Source organism: Musca autumnalis, unplaced genomic scaffold, assembly GCF_047663935.1.
Source record: "Musca autumnalis isolate F117 unplaced genomic scaffold, ASM4766393v1 scaffold_1, whole genome shotgun sequence".
In the NCBI taxonomy this organism is placed as follows: Eukaryota; Metazoa; Arthropoda; class Insecta; order Diptera; family Muscidae; genus Musca; species Musca autumnalis.
The window spans coordinates 269,205,443-269,228,164 of NW_027411644.1; the positions used below are offsets into that span (position 1 = coordinate 269,205,443).

General features: G+C 36.3%; 2 protein-coding genes across 2 annotated transcripts in view; one reads left to right on the forward strand and one right to left on the reverse strand.

Moving 5' to 3' along the window:
- The window catches only part of LOC141389530 (uncharacterized), a 1,388,168-nt gene that overhangs the window by 1,114,365 nt on the left and 251,081 nt on the right, over positions 1-22,722 (reverse strand). The gene's annotated exons all lie outside the window — the stretch shown is intronic.
- Osi13 (Protein) lies at positions 12,513-13,785 on the forward strand. Its single transcript, XM_073964176.1, has 2 exons — positions 12,513-12,929; positions 13,017-13,785. The coding sequence occupies exons 1-2, from the start codon at positions 12,707-12,709 to the stop codon at positions 13,511-13,513; spliced, it is 720 nt and encodes a 239-aa protein (XP_073820277.1). The 5' UTR covers positions 12,513-12,706; the 3' UTR covers positions 13,514-13,785.

Sequence of the window (22,722 nt, forward strand, 5' to 3'; positions counted from 1 at the left end):
AAGATGATCCATATCGGTCCACTTCTTCAGGTACCTCCTCCACTGAAGTTCAAAAATTTTCGATTTGAAGGCAGTAACCCATTTGGTTCATACTTTGCACATTGTACTATCTCTGCGAGACATAGATCAACTTCGAATATGGTTTATATACGTCCACTCATTCGGATAACTCCAACACAAAATTTCGGAAAAGTGCAGCTTAAGACCTCGTCTCGAATCTCTTTGATTTTTGTTGTAACAATTTGTATTCGCTGCACACATTACAACGTTACAAGTTTTTTCAGAGCAACTCTATAATTGCATGTGTACGATTACTTTCAAACGATCCAAAATTTGGCCTTCTTAATATGTTGTCCAAATTTAGTTTAACATCGAAAATAGTACATAGCGGTCTTCTCATTAGGGTACCTTCCTTAAAAAAGTTCAGCATTTTTGTTTAAGTGCAGTTTAGAATATGTTGGAAGATCATTTGGAAATTTATACTGAAACTACTCCTTGTGGTTCTGTTTACAGCTTCCTGCTACTGGTGGGCACGATGTCTATCAAAAAAAAAAAAAAAAAAAAAGATTCCCTAAAATAGGATCCACTTCCACCTCAATTGTTCTAAAAATAGAACGTATGTTTTTATAGTTTCTTAGACTGTACTTAAAAATCATATTTAAGGAAGTACTTCCTTCCTATGACATCCACATGTAAAAATAACGACATTTACGGTCAATTTGTAAGTAGTTACTACTGCCAAAATTTACTGAATAAAGTCATCATTGGATAATGACTTTTTTGTTGGGTTGTTAAAATCACATCATTCAATTCGTTGCAAGTTATCATTATTTAAATATTTAATATTTGCAAAAAAAGTTATAGCCCTAATGTAACACTATGCTAATGGGTTATATTTAAATTTATATTCAGTTTTGTTATGTATTATTTTTAGACTATTTTAAGTGCATTTTTAAAGTCCACAAGTTTAATTAAGTTGCTTTTCTTGGAGCAAATAGCTAGTTACACGTGCAGTTTGATGAGAATGCTTGACGTCATGTGGTTGAAAACATTGATAACCAAAACTTAATTATTAAAGTAAATTACACTATGCGACACGAAAATTATTAACCATATTTTGACACCGCAGCGTGATAGAAGACCTAAAATAGTCTGCAGATATCAAACCGATCAAAATTGAAACGAACAACCCACTAGTAAAATGTTCCTCAGATCTCAATTAACAATTTTCTAGAACATAAGAATTTTGAACGGTTTAGTATATAATGAGCGGAAAGCAAGAAAAGAGGATAAAATACGCATTTGGTTAGCTATTTTGGCAATTAAGAACCGTTTCTACAGAGTCCGTATGTTCTAGAAAGTTGTTTACTGAGATCTAAGGAACATTTTTCTAGTTGGCTGTTAGCTTAAATTTTGATCGGTTTGATATCTACAGACTAAAATCCGAGAAAAAACCATAATGGAAATTGGACCCTCACGATTTTGACCTTGAAGATGATGCCGAATGGATTTTATGTGTTTACAATTATTATTCTTTAGGAAGAGAGCTCCAACTTTGCCTCCACGAGAAGTTCGAATTTCCAAGAAGATATGTGCCTCAGGTCTCTGTGGACCCATTACCGCGAAAGTTGATGAGATAGAGAAAAACGACGAAAAACGACTGTCTTATCTTTTTTTTTGGTCTTCTATCTCGCTGCGGTGTCAGAATATTACACACAGTGTTATTAAAGTATTACTATGTGATTTGCGCCCTTGTTATTCGAACCATTAAAACTAATGTTTACGAGACTGCACGAAAACTTTCTTGCCCTAGGTAACACCGCGTGTTGCCGTGCGCTATTTGACATTTTTTGTGGAAAGTTTGATCGTTTTTAGCCTAGATGTACTCAGGACAGTTTGATTGTTGTGTTGTTTACAGGACTTGAAAAAATCACTTGCCGTGTGTGAATGGATAATGCAGGATCGTCATGTTATATACCGTGAGATAGAGGCATCCTTGGGCATTTCTTCCACCAACTAAAATTTAATATTGCATGAACACATGACCGCAAAAATGGATTTTTATCGATAGATCCAGCAAAATTGGATAATCGCTCAAAAAAGGCTTTTGTGGATTGGTGCAAAAAAATTGTGAATAAAAACGATCGAAACGATCAAACGACGTTTATAAGATAGTCACATCTTGGAATCTTGGACCTATGCTTAGGAGCCCGAAATAAAACAGGAATCTACCGTTTAGGTATTCGAAAGTGAGCCAAATCCAACGAAAGTTGTTCATGTAAGAAGCACTTCGAAGCAAATGACCGTGTGGCGACTATACGGCTTGAGAAATGTAGGATGGTTAATTCTGAGTGGTACAATACAGGTTGTTTGCCTGTAGTCTCCTGAGAAATTCGAAAAACGAACAAGAGAAGACGAATCATTTTGCATCATGACAATGCGAGCTTTCACACATCGATTCAAACCAACGCCTCTATGATAGGACAAAACGTCGAATTTATGGGTCATCCGCCGTACAGCCCTGACTGAGGATCCAATGACGTCTTTTGATACCAGCAAATCAAGAAAAAAGGCGTGGTCAACGATTTTCGTCACCAGAAGATGCCAGATCGTTATAGTGCAACCCTCGTATAATAAGAATAAGAATCAATTGTATCAAACATGTTTCCAATATGCCTTTTTTTAACATATCGATTAAATATAAAATATATGGTAAAATCCAAAAATGTTTTACAATCGATGAATCCCAGTTTTACCTATTCAGATTTCGCGAACTGTTCATATATTCTATATAGTATGACTGAAATTCTTTAAAATGTCGACCAATAAAATTAATTTTAGTGGAAGCTGTGTTGCCATCAATATTAATGTTAAGAAACAATGACAGAATACTCCATGGGCAACATGTTACTAGTGTATGATTTTTTGATATATCCACTGCATCCACCTAAAATTGTTATTTTGAAGCCGAAATTTCAGTTTTTTTTTTATTTTTTTTAATAATCCGGACGCGCAACAAGTTAATATTCCAAATTCATAATAGGATTATAAAACCCGTGATTTTACGTCGTTTAATGTACAACTCCTTAGTGTGCTCCTTACAGTATCCTGCATGCAGAGAAAAAATATTTTTCGCTTTTGTTGGAACAAAAATTTTTGTTCAAACAATTTATTTGTTTTGTTCAAGCATTATAATTACAATCCAAAAATGCCATCTTCTGCTCCAAACATAAAAAACAAAAACAACTTTCTATATTCCGCAATATTGTAAAAATCATTAGCAATGCCGATGGTAGGAAATATCATAATCTAGAATTTTTACAAAAAATATTGTAATTTACAAAATTAGCTTTTGTTGTAGTTTTAAATATGTAATGTAAATAGTAATTGGAGTCTAAAGGCCAAAATTTGATACGTGAATTTTCTTAAAAAACTGTTTTTTGCGTTAAAAGTTTACCAGTGTCATTCAATTCCTATGATTTTTATACCCTCGGTATTTATGCTAACGAGGGTATATACACTTTCATATGGGCAAAATGTGCCTCATCGAAATAATGGTTTTAGACCCCAAGTTTGTTTGAACGAAATGTGTTTCAGACAATTTGGAGTCGATTGAGCAATGTCCGTCCGTCTGTCTGTCTGGCTGATGCGCACGATAACTCTCGAACGGATAAACCGATTCTGTTCAAATTTTGGCTTTCGTTTTAGCCAAACTTAGTTTAAGTTCGAAGATGGGCTATATCGGTCCACTCCTTCCGGTACCTCCTCCACAAAAGTTCGAAAATGTTGGGAAAATTTGTGCGCACGATAACTGTGGAAAGGAGTAACCCATTTGGTCCATACTTTGCCCATCGTTAAATGTGTAGCAGACTTAGATAATGTTTCAATATAGACTCAATCGGCCCACTCCTTCGGGTACCTCCCACACAAAATTTCGGAAAAGTTCAGTTTAGGGCCATCTCTCGAATCTCTCTGATTTTTGTTTTAGCAATTTGTATTCACTGCCCTCCATACGACGGTACAAGTTTCATTAGGGCAAGTCCATACTTCCTGAGAAAATAGCCGGTTGTAGTGTTTGGAGCGCAATAACTCTCGAATGGATCTGCAGATTCGGTCCAAAATGTGGCCTTCGTAATATTTTGTGCAAACTTTGCTTAAGTTCGAAGATAACCCATATCGGTCCACTCCTTCAGGTACCTCCCCACAAAAGTTCAAAAATGTTCGGAAAAATTGTGCGCACGTAAACTTTTGATGGGAGTGACCGATTTGGACCATAGTTTACACATCTTAATAAATCTACCAGGTATAGATCAATTTCGAATACGGACTATATTTACTCACTCCTTCGGGTACCACCCACACAACATTTTGGATAAATTCATATTAAGAACTGATCTCGAATCACTTTGATTTTTGTTGCAGCAACTTGTATTCATTGCCTCAATTACGATAGTAAAAGTTTTTTAGGGGCAAGTCCATACTTCTTGAGAAAATAGCTCGAACGTTGTAAAAAAACCCTATGGCACCATATGTAGTAGTTGGAGAGCTCGAACCGAATACTACTTTCGTCCACACTTTGGATATTGTAATATTTCTTTGAATATTAGATGAAATTTGAAGGTGGTGCTTATAGGTCTACTCCTTTCTGTACCTCCCCCACAAAAGTTCGAAAATATTCGCTAAAATGGTACGCACGATGTGTCATAGACTTTGCAACCGATTTGGTCCAAACTTTATATCTCTAAATATTGTCAAAACTTACTTTTGTCGGTTCATACGCCCAAAAATTTTCAATTTTCAATCCACACAGGCTGAGGGCATATCTCTGTCGGCAAAGCCGTCTGATACTTTTTTACTTGTTTAATTTTGGTTTCATATTTTTTACGCGGACCTTGAGGTAGTATAATTTTGATTTGCCCCAGATTTTATTTTTTTGATTTTCCGCAAAAATAAAAACAAATTTTAGAAATTATGGTGCATCTACGGATTGATGTCAAATGCTGTTACTGATATAGGTATAAATATTTAGGTCCACTTTTTTCAATTTTCAATTTTTGTAATTTCTACAAAAACTAATGTACCGATTTTCCTGAAAATGCCAGGCAATGTACAGGGATGGCCCCCGGTTAAAATAAGCTACAAATTTTGTTGAATTTCGGAAGGGGCGGTGTACTTCCCCTATACCCTATTTCTATTTAAATAAAAATCAAATGTTGTTCGTTGGTAATGGCATCAGTTGAGAACGGCTGGACCGATTTCGATAACTCTTTCTGTAAAATGTGCACCATAACCCGACTTGGGGTTTTATGCAAATTTGGGCAAGCCCACTTTTACGCCCACTTTTTTAGATTTTCAATTTTTCTCATTTCTAAATACTACTGAACCGATTTTCCTGAAATTTCCAGGGAAAGTACAGAGATGGCCCCCTCTTAAAATTGTAAACATTTTGTTGAATGCTATACCTATGGTAAAAATAGGCTATATATATTTTTTTAATTTCGGAGAGGGCGGGTTACCTCCCCCATGCCCTATTTTTATAAAAACTCTATTTTATCACGCCCACTTATTAAATACGTTACATACCCAAGACTACTGAACCGATTTTCCTGAAAATTTCAGAGAATGTACAGGGAGGACCAGTGGTTAAAATAGGCTATACATTGTGTTGAATTTCGGAGTGGGTTGGTGCCTCCACTGATTTAATAAAACCGCTATGTTAGCAAAAATGAAACGAGTGATTGAATTAATTCTTCCGAACAACCACCCTCTGAACCACCCCGTTCCGAACCACCCTGCTGCGGACTTCCACTCTCCGAACCAACCCGCTCCGAACTTCCACCCACCGAACCACCCCGCCCCGAACTTCCACCTTCCGATCCAGCTTGCTTCGACCTTCCACCCTGCTGCGGACTTCCACCCTCCGATTCACCATGTTTCGAACTTCCACTGCAACGAACCACCCTGCTCCGAACATCCACCCTTCGATTCTCCGACCCTAGGTACTCATTTTGGGACCTTAAGACCCGACCAAGCGCAATTTCTATCTCTGAAACTTCTGAGCCGATTTTCTTGCAAATTTCAGGGAATGTACCGGGATAATCTTGGTGAAAATGGGCTGCATATATGTGCCCGTGGAGCGTGGTTTGAAAATTAATTCGATAGACAATGGTGGTTGTGTCTCCGACCCGATTGACTTTTTTACGTGTGTTATATCTTCAAAACTTCTAAACCGAATTCCATGTAATTTTCAGATGATGTACAGGGATGGTCCTTGGTGGAAAAATGCTATAAATTTTGTTAAATTTTGGAGGTGCGGCCTATTTTTATAAATGCGCTATATATGTAAAATGTACAAACCATAAGACCCGACCACTCCTACTTTCTTAAATATGTTACAAATCAATGGAAGTACCAGATGTTATGCATAGCGAAGTTTTGGTCTTATTGGAAAGCAAGTATTTAAATTAGAAGGCAACATATCGATAGCTATAGCTTCATCAGGAATATAAGATGTAAATTATAAGAAGGTGGAAGGACGACACAGTTGGCCCTTAAGCCACTGAACATTCATGTGAATGAAGGGCACATATGCAATATTAAATATAAGTTATCACCTGTAAAGAATTTACAATGGCACATAATAATTTAAGAAGCAATTCACCTTTAAATTTCAGAAAAACACTTCCAGTTATACTATTCCAGCAGATGAAATAAATGCATGCCTCAAGTCATCAGCTTTTGGAGGTATGTTAAAATCACATATCGACACAAACAAATCTGCAAATTTTGTATTTATAATCACTTGCAGATCCCGACTAATTAGCGATGCAATAAAAATACAATCGCTGACTTAAGGTAACATAAAACTGCTTCAAGGGCCAGCAACGCGGACCGGGTCGGCTAGTGAGAGAGAAAAACCGCTATAACTTTTGCGCCCATCGGCTAATTTTGTGAACGCGAACATATTTGTAACCAGAGTTTTTTTCTTAACCTCTATACCAAAAATCGTAGATGTGCCCATAAATTTTTTTTTAATTTTTTTTTAAATGGAATTGTAAATTAAATTTGTTTTTTACCATATACATAGGTAGTTTAGGCAGAGGGGTGATAAAAGAAGTTACTCTATTAATTTGGCCTCCATCTTATAGTAAAGAACATTAAAGGACTAACAAATTGCATAGTATGTATTTTATTATAAAACTGTAGCCCATAAATACGTACATTCATACACGCAAAGGTTGCACTATTATATACTACACACTTGCGTGACGGATTAGCAATTCTTTCATTAGAAAAGTAAAAACAATTTTTAATATAGCCAATTACTTGCAGGTGTATCTACATATGTATATAACATACATAAATATTGTAACATACATATATACATATATTGTATGATGACCTATTTTGACGTAGAACATATACGACCATACACTCAAAAAAATATATTTATAATTTTATACATCAAAAGAGTCACATTCTTAAGAAGACTGATTCCAAGTCCATTTCAAAATAAGAAAGAACGGCGTTATGTTAGCCCGGACCGAGCTTCTTGCACACTCCACCACAAACTATGCCGAAGTAAATAAAACAATTACACTACTTTCCTTTATAGAAATACAAAGCTCTTCCTCCACGTGAAGACGTATTTATTGGAGGAGTAGAATATTGTAAAGGCCTGGGTACATAAGCAGACGCGCCTGCTTGCCTTGCTTGCTTCTGATAAAAGAATAAAAAAGAAAACGGCAACCTAGTTCGAATTTATTCTTTATAACTGATGAAAATTACTTCAGAAAGAAAATTTAGCAAAGTCGTATAAAATAACCCATATGGACTCTCCGCAAAATGAGGAACCATATTTAAAATTTTCCGAATTGAGCTTTTACATCCTCCACACAACCATATGAACTATTTTGGTAAGTACGATAACTATCTTTTGAGAACACACAATTCCAAATTAACCAACAATTCGGTAGAAAATATGGCTAAAATATTCAAGAAACCTTAAATCTGGTGGTTACCGTTACATAGGTGTTCTAACCAAACGTTTCCGATGTTTTGTACCTGTTATTATGTTTTGTATCTCTAGCGAAGACTAAATACCAAACTTAAGTCATTTCGGTTAATTAATGTGGTTAAAACTTCCAAAATGCCGAACATAGGGGGTACAGCTAGTTCTATGGGAGCAACGAGGGCAGTTCGGAAGTTCTTAGCCTAGCTCAAACAGCGCGGTATAAACAGAAAAAAGTTAAGTTTTGTTTCGATCTGGCAACTCCTTCATATAGAAACAGGTGTTCAAAAAAGACGCATCCGCAATTTTTTTACAATGGAAAAATTAGAAATGCGTTCTGTCATTTAATACTTACATAAAAAATGTTTATCGGGACAAGAAATTCATAATGATATGGTGAATGTGTTAGGTGAAAGTGCTCCTTCATATGCAACAGTAAAAAATTGGGTTGCTGAATTTAAACGTGGTCGTACAAGCATTGAAGGTGAACCACGTAGTGGACGTCCACAAACAGCAACAACAACAGAAATTGTAGCCAAAGTACATGATATGGTATTAAATGATCGACGAATAAAAGTACGTGAAATTGCTAATATCATGGGCACCTCAAATGATCGAGTTCATTTAGTTTTGCATGAAGAACTACAGATGAAAAAGCTTTCTGCAAGATGGGTGCCGCATTTGTTAACAGTCGATCAAAAACGCATAAGAATGAACATTTCTCAAGCTTGTTTGGATTGTTTTAAGCGAAATAAAATGGATTTTAAGCGTCGTTTCATAACTGTTGATGAGACATGGATCCACCACTATACTCCAGAGACAAAAGAACAATCCAAACAATGGACAACATGGTACAACATAGTACCAAATTTCAGCCACTTCGGTGGCATTTTGCGGCCACAACCTTCAGAATACCGAAAATCAGGAGGTACTGTTATATGGGGTCTATATAGAGACGTGGATCTATACCCACACATTTCTGGTTGAAAGTTTTATACCCCCAACGAAGACAAAACACTAAATTTCATCCATTTCGGTTTGATAATGACGCCGAACCCTTTAAAATACCGAAAATCGGGAGGTACAGTTCTATGGGGCTATACCAAGACACACGGTGCGCCTTAACTAAATTTAAATGAACGGTGCTTACACCTGGAAAAAAAATCAAAAAAAAAAACAAAAAAAATCGCCGGATGGATTTTCAAATAAATTGCTGTCAATGTTCACATTTTTAGGTTTATTTTAGGTTTTCGCAATTTTGCTTGGAAACCGCAAATTTTATCGAAATGGGGCTGAAGAAAATTTTGTAGCTGTGAAAATTCTCTACAAGATTGACCTGAATGGTAATTTCGTAGGTTTTACCATTTTTGAGATATTGAAGTGAAAATTGGGACAATGTACTGACTGTATGGTCCCCTATAAAACAATGTCATGCACCTACACTAACTTTGAATGAAAACCGCTTACACCTGGGAAGTTTTGGCGGATTCTGAAACAGCAATGTTCATAGATGAGAAAAATCTAAAAGCAAGAAAAAATCGCTGGAGGGATTTTTAAATAAATCGCGGTCAAAGTTCACATTTTTATGTTTATTTTAGGTTTTCGCAATTTTGCTTGGAAACCGCAAGTTTTATCGAAATGGGGCTAAAGAAAATTTTGTAGCTGTGAAAATTCTCCCGAGGATTGACCATCATGATTTGTTCCTAGGTTTTACCATTTTTAAGATATATAAGTTCAAGTCACATTTTTAGGTTTTTTTGTTAGGTTTCCACGATTTGCTTGAAAACGGTAAGTTTATCGGAATATGACTACACGCAAAAAAAAACGGCCTCTCTAACATATGTCCCAAATAATATAATATATGTTTGGGTCTGCAAACAAATATATGTTTGTGTGGAAACAAATATATGTTTGGGTGCAAACATATATATGTTTGGGTGCAAAGATATTTATGTTTGGGTGCAAAGATATATATGTTTGGGTGCAAACAAAGATATGTTTGGGTGGAAACAATTTTATGTTTGGGTTCAAACATTTTATATGTTTGGGTGCAAAAAAATACAAACCCAAAAGGCACAAAAAAAACAAACACATGCACCAGTGGGCGCTTACTGAGAGCAAGGGAGCGTAAAATTCAATGTAAAACACTTTGAAATGTGTGCTCACTTGCTCTCAGTAAGAACTCACTGGCTATTTCTATAGTATACACACAAATGTTGGGGTTGTTTATTGAAAGGGAAAAGAACAACAAACACATAGGTACATACAAAATTCCAAAGAAATACATAACACACTTTAATAAAAGAAAAACTGATTGAAATAATTTGTAAATAGTCACACTTTTAAAAAGGAAAAATATATAGAAACGTAGTTGAACGCTTCTCCTTAGTTGTGAAATAAAACAAATTGTCCTCATAGTTGAAATCATCAGCGGGGAATCGGCATCTAGAATCAAATGATTATGTAATGTAATAAATAAATATGGATATGCCATATTTCAAATATACATAAGTATGTATGTAATTACCAATATTAAATGCGATTTCTTCCTTGTCCAATAAAATAATTCCATTCAACTTTCCGATTCAATTATAATATGCACTGGGCATTTAATTTACTAAAAAGCACAATTTCTTTAAGAAAACACAAAACACTGATTTATTCACTCACTTTACCGTCTTGACTCTACAAAGGCACCTAAAACACAGAAGAATGAAAAAGATATAATTCATATCATTTCTTCTTTTCTTCTTCGCCCGCTATGTTGGTTAACAACAACAAAACAAGAAACACACGAGTTTGACGCATACATGCCACCAAAGCCCCCTTCTTTGCTTCTACGTCTTCTATTATACAATACACACAACTCTTCATTATAAAACAGCATTCCACAGCCGCGAGAGCACTGTTATTACTCTCGTTGACAAACATCCTCTCTCCACCCATGAAAAAAAATGTTCTAACATAAAAAATATGTTTTACCCAGACATATCAAATTGAGATATGTTACAAAATGTTGCAAACATATATTTGTTTGCAACCGGTCCCAAACATATATTTGTTTGGATCCAAACATATTTCTAACATAAATTTTTCTGCGTGTAGAGAAAATCGTATAGCTGTGAAAATTCTTTATAAGATTGGTTTTCGTATTTTTTCCTAGGTTGTACAATTTTTGAGATATACAACTTTAAGTTGGGAACTTGCAGTCATGACCTTGTTTTATAAGGAGACGATACAGTCAGTAAACTGTCAAAATGTGAACTTCTATTTCTCAAAAATGGTAATACATACGAAAACATCATTTTCACTGCTTTCCTTAATCACATTTCAATAGAGCTTGCGGTTTTCAAGCAAAATCGTGAAAACCTAAAAAGCCCTAAAAAATGAACATTGACCGCGATTTATTTGAAAATGCCTCCGGCGATTTTTTTTTTTATTTTTCTCATCTATGAACGTTGTAGTTTCAGAAACCGCAAAAACTTCCCAGATGTAAGCACCTTTCATTTAAATTTAGTTAAGGCGCACCGTGGACATAGGTTTATACCGACAGTTTTCTGAGGGAAAGTTTGATACTACTAACGTAGACTAAATGTCAGATTTTCGATGCCAACGAAGACTTAATACCAAATTTCAGTCATTACGGTGGGATATTGAGACCTAAACCAACAAAATGATAAAAAACGTGGACCGATATAGCCCATTTTCAATACCAAACATCCGAGGAGTAGTAGAAACCTCTATACCAAATTATAAAGCTCTATCTTGGGCATGGTTATATCAACTTAGGACCGTTATTATATGTTTTTTTACAATTGGATAGATTTTAGATTTTTTTACTATTGAATAGATTTTAAAATGCAAAATAAACCAATTTGTAGGTATTGAAATATAATTTTAACATTAAAAGCTAATGCCAATAATGCTCTCCTCGAAATTAAACTTTAAGTTTACCGGAACGCTATAAATCTGTTCGGAAAATCTAAACTATAAGAAAAGAAGATTTATAATAATGTGGGTTAGAGTTTTATGACCATTAGAGACACGCCACGCACACACATTTCAATATTGTGACCTAATCTTTCGGTTTTCCTAGTTTCATCAAATTGACTATCGAATACAACAAATTGGGGTCTTTGCCAGGAAATCGATTTCTGAACTATTGTGCAAAAAATTTAACAAACTTTCAGGTTAATATCTTGCTAACCGTTTGCCCCAAAAACATGATTCACAGGGTGAGCCAAGGACTCTCAGCGTCTACCCAGAGATCATGTGTACTCTGAGACTCTCCCCTCAGTTCCGCTACTATTATTTTCTAGGTCTTCCACTATTAGAACCTTTGCCAAAGGTCGAACGCGCATTTGCTTAGCCTTACTTTATTTTTCTCAGTATATCAAACGATTAAGTAGAGAAATTATACGCATCAATAAAATTACCCGGAACCTAGAGAATATTTCTTAAGAACACTGTAAATGGGTTTCAAATTTGTTCAAACTGCCTCATTGAAAAGTTGCAACATTTAGAAAATGCACTCAAGTGCAGCCAAACGATGAAAGTTTTCGCATAAATTAGATATGACCAATCTATTCCTAGAAGATTGTGGGTAGCTATCCAACCACGACTTGACAGAACTTTTAGTTTTTCAAAAGATTGGAATATGAACAGAAGTCTGTGAAAGAAAAGTTCGCACAAAGAATGAAATTTGTTATGGGATTTGTGGCCATAACATCAATGGTTTATTATGGCAGTATGGCAACAGACAAGGCAACCGCCGAAATAAAGAAGAGCACAAATTACAAGGACACAATTGTGGGACAAGAGAAAACAATTAGTTTGGAGTTTAATGAACTGTGGCCAGACATGCGGAACGATGAAGATGTGATTTTATTGGAAGAAGTGTTGGCAGAGATTGAAAAAGGTATTTGAAAGAAACAGAAAAACAAAAACAAAAACAAAAACCAACAACACCAAGAGAAAAAGTGTGTAATTTATATTTATGTTGTAGGTCGTGGAAAATCGCATAAATACAAGAAAATCTCCAAAACTTTGTATCCCCTATTTATGGGTGTTCTAATTGCCAAAGTTGTTTTAATACCACTCATACTGAAAATGTTAACGGCCATATCCACGGCTGCTTTGGTGATGAGCAAAATATCATTAATTACCACCGGCCTATTGGCATTAAAATGGATTTTCTCTGGAAATGGAGAGCAGGCCACACAATTTGAATTGGTGTATGTACCACCGCCACAAGCACACGGTTCAATACCATATCGCAGTTTCAAAACGTGGAATGATCAATCTTCTGATGATAGCAATAAAATTGTCGACTCCAAGGAGACCAACAAACAAAAATACATTCCCATCAACAAAGTGGAAAATAAAACACCCTATTATGGTGGTGGCTATGGTTATGGCGTAAATGGCGATGCTACCGCCTCCAATGACTTGTATCGTTATAACCAACATCAATACAACAACTATGGTAAACCGTTTTTGTAGTCCAGTTAATAGAGCAAATGGAAAATAGAAATTAGAGGGAAACGAAACGACGCCTATCCACCGTTAGCCAATTCATTAAGACGAGTAAATATTAAAAGACGTATGTATGTGAAAAAGATGCATATAAAAACAAAGAAGCAGTAAGAACGCAAAATTTTATAAGCTTAATACGAAAATTAGTTCATGACACTGATGGCATTTAGTTTTGTAGTTTATTAAGTGTATTTTAAGTTTCCAAATAAAAATAGTTTTTCGTTCCTTTTAGTAAATAATTACTATAATAAATTTTTATTGAATGATGAAATAATTCGGCTTCGAATTAGAGAGATCTTTTGTGAAGGTCATCCTAATAAAATAGTATGCTGCTATTCGCGTTCCCCCTAAAAGCGCAAATAGGGAAAAAGATACCTCCTACAATAACTGGTTATTCTACAACCACTAGAATAACTAGTTATTCTAAGACCTCTAGAAATTGAAAAATATGTTAACACAAGTAAAAAAGTATCAGTCGACTTTGCCGACAGATATGTATATACCCTCAGCCTATGAGAATTAAAACTTTCATCTACGGACAGATGAAGTTAAACTAAATTTGGACAAAATATTAGGAGAACCAACGTTTGAATAAATTTGGTTGTCCCGTTCAAGGGATATCGTGCATGTCATTTTAGTGACATTTTTAAAGATATTGGAGGGAAGTACAGGAAGTTGTTGCCAATCTTCGAACTGAAACTAAATTTGGACATGTTTTGGGCTGTTTTGTCAGGAAGTATGAAAAAGCATTTACCCTCGTAATTTAGGCAGCGAATGCAAATTGCTTAAATAGAAATCAAAGTGATTCGAGAGCAAGTCTTAAAGTAAATTTATCCAATGTTTTGTGTGGGAGGTACCCGAATGAGTGGACAAATATAGTCCATATTCAAACCTGATATACACATGGCAGATGTATTAGGATGTGTAAAGTATGGACCAAATCGGCTCGAATGATAGACCTTTGTAATTTGGTATATAAGTTCCTATTTCTCCTAGGATGTTTGGTATTGCAAATGGGCTATATCGGTTCACGTTTTGATATAGCCTGCATAGAACGGCACCACCCGATTTTCGGTATTCTGAAGGTTATGGCCACAATAATCCATCGACATGGCTGAAATTTGGCGTTTGTCGGTATAGGTCCACGTCTTCATATAGCCCGATAAACGGTACCTCCAGATTTTCGGTATTTTAAGGGGTATGGCCACAATAATCCATCGAAATGGCTGAAATTTGGTATTTAGTCTTCGTAGGGGTTATTTAACTTTCCCCTCTAAATTTGTCGGTATAGGTCCACGTCTTCGTGTAGCCTCCACCCCTCCCGATTTTCAGTAGTCAGAAGGTTATGGCCACAATAATCCATCAAAATGGCTGAAATTTGGTATTTAGTCTTCGTAGGGGATATTTAACTTTCCCCTCTAAATTTGTCGGTATAGGTCCACGTCTTCATATCGCCCCCATAGAACGTTACGTGACGATTTTCTGTATTTTGAGGGCTTTAACCTCAATATCCCACCGAAATAGCTGAAATTTGGTATTTTGTCTCCATTTAGAGTATTAAACATTCCATATGAAATTTGTCGAAATACGTCCACGCCTTCATATAGATTTTTGGTATTTTGAAGGTTTTAGCTCAATTATCACGCCGAATTGGCTGAAATTTGGTTCTTGTGACGTCAATATCCCAACGAAAGACTGAAATACGTTGTTTAGTCTTCCATTGGCTTATAAAATATTCCAGAAGATAACTATCACTAAAGGTGAGCGGATTCCTATATCCCCCATAGATGCACACCTCTTGATTTTCGGTATTTTGAAGATTTTACCGAAATATCGGAAATTTGGTATTAAGTCCTGTTTGAGTCTAAAAACTTTCCGCCAGAAATTTGTAAGTATAGATCGACATTTTGATATAGCCCCCATTGAACGGTACCTTCCGAATTTCGGTATTTTGAATTTGGAATTTAGTCTTCTTCATAAACGAAGGGAAACTAATTATTCTTCGTGGTGGAGGGTATAACAAGTTCGGCCTGGCCGAACTTAACGCCGTTCTTAATTGTTTACATTGTTAACAAAAAAACTCGCGTGCCGACTGTGAGCGTTGAACACTAGGGTTATGACTCTTCATATCCCTGTATCATAGCGTGATGAGTACATAATAGCCCAGTTGAAATAGACATGCGTATAAGGGGGAAAATTCCCACATAGCTGAATTTTGGTGGGGAGCTAGGATTTACCATTAAAAGCAACGTCCAAAAAGCCCCCATCGATCCCGTGTGTGCAAAAGAAGTTATTCAGGTCAAAGTTCATGTTTTTAAGGCATTATTCAGTTTTTTTAATTTTTCTCAAAAACGGTAAGACCTAGCAAAACCGAGTAAAGTAATAGTTGTAGATTTAACAATTATGTACAAGAATGGTCTTTATGATTTTTAAAAAATATTTACCATTTTCAAGATATCGCGATCTAAAGGCCAAATTAAAAATTACCCCCGTAAGTACATTATGAGACGAACCGGTGACAGTAACCACACCATGTGTTAGGTATTTCCATAAGCTTTCAAACGATATCCACTTTGAAGTAATCGGTTCAGTAGAACCGGGTCTAACCCGGTTTTTAAATCTTGCCTTTCGGGTCAAATAACCGCCGAAACGGATCCGCCGCCCATGAAAAAAATATTTTTCCGTAATGAGCGCAACAAGCCCTACTTTCGGACAAAACTTCAAAAAAATCGGAGAGTTTTCATTGGGGTCGTTCCCGTTGGGCTTTCGATTACACATTTTTGCATAAAATGACTCTAACATTGAATAACTCTACTAAACACGCTCCGATTTTGTTGGATTTTTTTTTTAAAGATAGGTATAATTTCGCTCTTCCAGAAAATATATATTTTTGGGGGACAGACCTGGTTACTTCGCTTATTTTAGCCGGTTCGTCTGAATATGTGCATACTTCCCTTATAAGTGCATAAAAATCATGTGTTTTTTTGTAGAACAGCTATATCTCAAGAATGGTTCCTTCCAGGAAAAAAATATAAAGACCAAACTTGTAGATAATTTTTCTGTCTACAATATTTCCTTTAGTCACGTTTCGATTAGATCAACCGTTTTTAACCGTAAAAACCCCTTAAAATTTGACCTTTGAACCCGAATAACTTTTTGTGCACACAAGGGATCGATGGGACTTTTCGGACGTTGCTTCTAATGACAAACCCTAGCTCTCCACCAAAAATTCAGCTTTGTGCGAATTTTTGCTATTTCAACGTCTATATTGACTGGGCTAATAAAATCTTAAATCTTAATACGCACAAAATGATTTTAAAATTTGAATTTATCAGAATTATGGACAATTTTTTGAAGTCACTGTAAGCAGATATGTAATTGAAAATTGACTTAGGGTCACTGAGATAGCCAAAGTGCTACAGAAAATCATTTTTGAGAAAAATGTCGAAAAGTCATAACCTTATTGAAACACAACCCTAGGATTTGTAGTCGGACACACACGCTCTTTGCCACTGTACTCAATACTAAGTAATGAAGTAAGTAGTTTTACCTTGTAATGGGTTACATAATGACTAAAGGATCCGAATTTTAGCAGGGTGGTCATCCTGTGTTCGTGGACAAATCTCTCCCAAAAGTGTGTGGGTTCCTTGGCATCTGTGGTCAAATGTACTGGTACAATTAACACAATATATGGGCAAACATAGCCAATAGGAGACATGGAATATTAGGGGTAGTTCCATTTTGACCCAACCTTCAGAGAGAGGTAGCGACTCCGATTCCGAACCCAATAGCAATAGCAACACAAATACATTCCTCGTGGAAATCCCCTTAACGAGAATGTTCACAACATCCCAACAAAGAAAAGCAGCTTTTTGGACTACAACGACGGAATTTAAAGATGTACCAGATATGGCTGAATAATACTGCAGTATGTTCCCAAGAAAATCAAGAACACTCCCTACACTTCCTCGGAAGCAGAACACTGAGAAGCTGATGAAGAATACTGTTATATGGGGGATATATTAAATCAACAATTCTCTGCATGATATATAAAATATATTTCTTTGGAAAAGCCGAAAAGTGAGTGTGATTCTCATTCATATGAGAATACTAGACACTTAAAGAGTTCGGTTTTTCGCTAAAAAGGCATCATTTCAAAAACTGAGAAGCCAATTGATAATTCCCTTCGCCGGGATGAAATCATGATATTGGTAGTGATCAGTAAAATTTTGCAACACTGTCAGTTCGTTTTGAAAAACATTACTCTCTGTAATAGAGGGTAATAAATGAAGTTGAGCCAATGGGGAAATACTCCACTCAAGCAATCGAAAAATATATTTTATACCCCTAGGGAAGACTAAATATGAAATCAGAGCCATTTCAGTGTAATAATGAGACTACAAACATGAAAGTACCGCAAATCGGGAGGTACAATTCTATGGAGGCTACATCAAAAAGTGGACCTATAAAATAAAATTTCTGCTGGAAAGTGTTGTACTCTCAATGAAGACTACATATGAAAGTTCTGCCATTTCGGTACGATAAAAAGGCTACAACTTTAAAAATAACGAAAATCGGGAGGCACCGTTCTATGAGGGTCCCACCACACCGTGGACCTATATCAATAAATTTCTGGGGTAAACGTATAATGCTCACAGCGAAGACTAAATACGAAATGTAAGCTATTTCATTATGTACATATATTTGTGTGTTTTGCGACGAAAGCAATACATCTTGAGGCGTGTTCAGCACTATCTACCGAAGCATTTCTTGCTACATTTACTAGATTTATAGGTAGAAGAGGGTTGCCCAGATGTCTTATGTCTGATAATGGTACCAAGTTTGTAGGTGCCGATCGTGCTCTTATGAGGGAGTACCAAGAATTTCTAAAAAAAATCTTCTGATGAAATTTCGGAAAATTATATAGTCAATGGTTTCGAATGGAAGTTTATTCCCCCTAGCGCTCCACATATGGGAGGATTATGGGATGCAGGAGTAAAAAGTTTTAAGTCACATTTCAAGAAAGTTATAAAAGATATTAAGTTCAATTTTAAGGAGTTTTCGACAGTTTTGGTTAGGATAGAGAGCGTCTTAAACTCTAGGCCCCTAACGCCTATCTGAAGATCCAGAGGATTTGGAAGCTTTAACCCCAGCTCATTTTCTAAGAGGAGTACCACAGAGATGCCAGCGGATGATTTATCCTTGATAAATCGGTGGGAAAAAAATTAAAGCTCTTCATCACTCATTCAGCAAAAGATGGAAAACAGAGTACATACAGGAACTACATAAAAGGTACAGTGGCAGTATCCTGAACGAGATCTGAAAGACAATGACATGGTATTGGTCAAGGACGAGCTGCTACCCCCGAACGACTGGAGAATGGGACGTGTGGTAAAAGTGCACGAAGGGCACGATGAGCACGTAAGAGTGGTTAATGTAAAAACCGCAGCAGATATAATTTCTCGTCATATTGTGAAGTTATGTGTTCTTCCAGTCCGTGATTGTCAGTAGAAAATTAATAGATGTATATGTATAAATTGATACGGCTCCGACTAATATAGTATGCCTTCAATGGCACCTTCTTTTTCCATGGATTTTCTCTGTCTTTTCTATACATTTCTTATAGCTATATCATCATGAACATGGGCAAGAACGAAGAAGAAGAACGGTTGATGTCTGTAGGGCAGAGGGAAGTTGTAGTGCTTTCCTATGGTTACTGTATCAATTGCTTGGGGAAAGGCCATTTTGTCCGTTCGCCACAACATCATGCTTCATCGCTCAATGGGAACCGGGGCAAGAGGCCACCCCTATCAACAACAAAGAGCTTCGCAAATACAGCAGCAACAACAACTACTTAGCGGTCTGCAGACACAAACCCACAAATTTGGAAAAAGCATTATTTGGGATCAGCAACAAGCACAGCAGAATGAACAATTAGCACAACAACATCAGCAACAAGCAAAAAAGCTCCAGCAGGAAGCCAAACAACACCAAAAAAGGCGAAGCAATATCGTCAGAAGGCCAAGCAGCAACAAAAAAGTGTGAAATGCCCAACCAGCAAGGGACAGATCAACAGCAAAAGCCGCAAACTTAAATACAAACGCAAGAGGCAACACAACAAGACACCAACCTACATCAAAACGCTAAACAACCAAACAAGCAAATCTCCAACGAAGGGCCTAACAAAAAGACTCCGGAAAACAAAGCCGAGGAGTCGGATAGAATGGACAGGTTACTTAACGTACTGGAAAGAATAGCATCCTCTCCTACAGTTGCACCAGTGCAAGGGGCCCGGCATGTTGGGAATCGACCCAACCACCTCGATGACATGGATGTGGATCTTATCGAACTCGATAAGTCTTTATCATCGCCGATACTCCCATCTCTTGCAAGAAAAAATCACTCTCCTTCTTGAAGAAATTGACCGTCAGTGTCATTAAAGTTGAAAAGAGATTTATTTCAAGCGTTTTTATTTTGTTTACAGACAACAAAACGTAAGTATCGTCAGAATACTTGTTGTGTTGTTGTAGTTTTGCAAAAGGTAATATTGTTGTTCGTCTTTGTGCAACAATAAATTCTACTACAATAAATCTACTCTGTAGACTTTGAACCCCTACAAGTCATTTCGACCGTATTGGAACTTGTACAAAAATTAATCTAAAACTTGAAAATACCGAAAATCGAGAGGTACAGTTATATGGGGGGCTAAATAAAGACGTGAATCTATACCGAAACATTTCTGAGGGAAAGTTTGATACTACTAACGTAGACTAAATGCCAAATTTCAGCCATTTCTGTGAAATATGAACGCCATAACCTTGAAAATTCCGAAAATCGAGAGGTACCGTTCTATGGGGGCTATATCAAAACGTGGACAGTTATAGTCCATTCTCAATATCAAACATCCTAGTTGTAATAGAAACCTTCATACCAAATTATAAAGCCTTATCTTAAATAGACGGACAAACGGACATTGTTAAATCGACCTAGAATTTTATGCTGATCAAGAATATATGTACTTTATAGGGTTTCCGGTGAATGTTTCGATATGTTACACACGGAATCTCAGAGTGAATTAGACCCTCCATATTCTAGTTGGAGGGTATAATTAGGGTTCAAATCATCTGCATGAATTCTGGTTGATTTACAATTAATAATATAATATAATACATACATACCCAGCAAAATTTGAAGGGAGGGGTTCCATGCGATGACGTGATTTCATGGCATCTTTTGCATTGCTTCAAACAACGTCGTGAAAGATCAGATCTTTCCATTAGCATTTGCACCAATGCAAAGGAAGTAGTGAAAGATCCGATCTTTTCATCAGCATTTGAACCCATGCAAAGGAAGTCATGAAAGATCCGATCTTTTTATCAGCATTTGAACCCATTCCATCGATGCAATAAAGATGAATTTTTTGTGTTTAGTTGTACATATGTTTCTAAAAATATGAGATTAATTATTTACAATAGGCTTGATGTTGTCGGAGACTCGAAACCACAACCATAGTTGTTAAAACTCTCGTCGTAATGGTAATGTCATTGCAAAGGGTTGGTGAAAATGACATGCCAAAGAATTGGTGAAAATGACATGCCAAAGAATTGGTGAAAATGACATGTCAAAGCATTGGTGTAAATGACATGCTTTGAATCCAAAAATGAATAGCATCTTTTGGGGTCCACGCTCATATAAAATTCATCGATGAAGATGCTAAAAAGATGACATTCCAGATCGCTTGCACCCATGATTGAATGGCATCTTTGGCATCGAACATTTTGCTGGGTACATACATCGAACCCAATTCTTTTTCCATGAAAATATCATATCAAATCAAAAGGCAAAGAACAAGAATCCAGGCTCAAATATTGTTTATTATCAATTAAAAGAAATTGATTGATTTCTAAATTACAATTGGACATCCAAACAGATGTTGATAGTATTGTATGTATTCTTGTGATTAATATCAATACATCGTAACAAAAACCAATGGTTATTTCCACTATTCACTTGTTTTTTTTTTTTTTTTTTTTTGTAACACACACCTCCCTTTACTACCACGCTTCGATTATGGCATACCGACACCAAACGCTGCTACTAACCGTCATTCAATTCCACACCACGGTGAAGGTATTACAAAATATGTATTTCTTTGCGTCACAATGGAAAGCACAGCTGGAAAATAATTGGTGAACAAGAAATGACGCCCCATATTTAGAGTATGTAGCTGCTATGAATGAAGTAACATCGCTGGGCGTTATATTTACGTTTGGGTAATACGATCAAAAGAAAACACCGTCAAAAGAAAACAACGACACCAATAAAGGCCAATTCCAGTGTAGTAACTGAAGAAGCATCAAAACAATGCTTGACATTGTACCAGAGATTGAAGGCTGATCGAATGAAGTTTTTTTTTTTTGGTACTAACTTTTACAACTTGATGCTTATCGGTCAAATTTTTCACTTGGTCTGTAAAGAAAGTGAAATTTTGATGACATAAAAGTTTTGTGGTGTTTGTGTGAACACAAAACAATAGTGGCATTCAGACCTTAAGTTGTCATTCGTCAATGGCACACAGTTACAACCAAAAACACCAACTTTATACCCCCCACCATAATATGGAGGGTATAATTAAATTTGCCGTTCCGTTTGTATAACATAGAAATATTCGCCGGAGACTCTATAAAGTCGATATAACCATGCCCTTCTGTCCGTCTGTCTATTGAAGTCAAAATACAGCTCGCAATATTTGGGATAGAGCTTTATAACTTGCTGTGGAGGTATATTACTCCTGGGATGTTTGATATTAAAAATGGGTTATATCGTCGACGTTTTGATATATGTATTTAGAACACATAGAAGGGTACCTTCCGATTTCCTGTATTTTGAAGGTTGTGGCTTCAATATTCCAGCGAAATGAAATTTGACATTTAGGCTACGTTTGTAGTATCAAACTTTCCCTAAGAAAGTTGTCGATATAGATCCACTTCTTTATATAACCCCCATAGAACTGTACCTCCCGATTTCGGTATTTCGAATGTGGTGTATCAAAACCGAAATGGCAGAAATTTGGCATTTGGTCTTCGCTGGGGGTATAAAATATTGTACCTGAAATTTGTAAGTGAAGGTCCACGTCTTCATATAGCCCCTCCAGAACGGTACCTCAATATTTTCGG

Coding starts and splice junctions, on each gene's coding strand:
- Osi13 (XM_073964176.1), top strand. CDS start 12,707: ATGAAATTTGTTATGGGATTTGTGGCCATAACATCAATGGTTTATTAT. Junction 12,930..13,016: donor GTTGGCAGAGATTGAAAAAG/GTATTTGAAAGA, acceptor TTTATGTTGTAG/GTCGTGGAAAATCGCATAAA.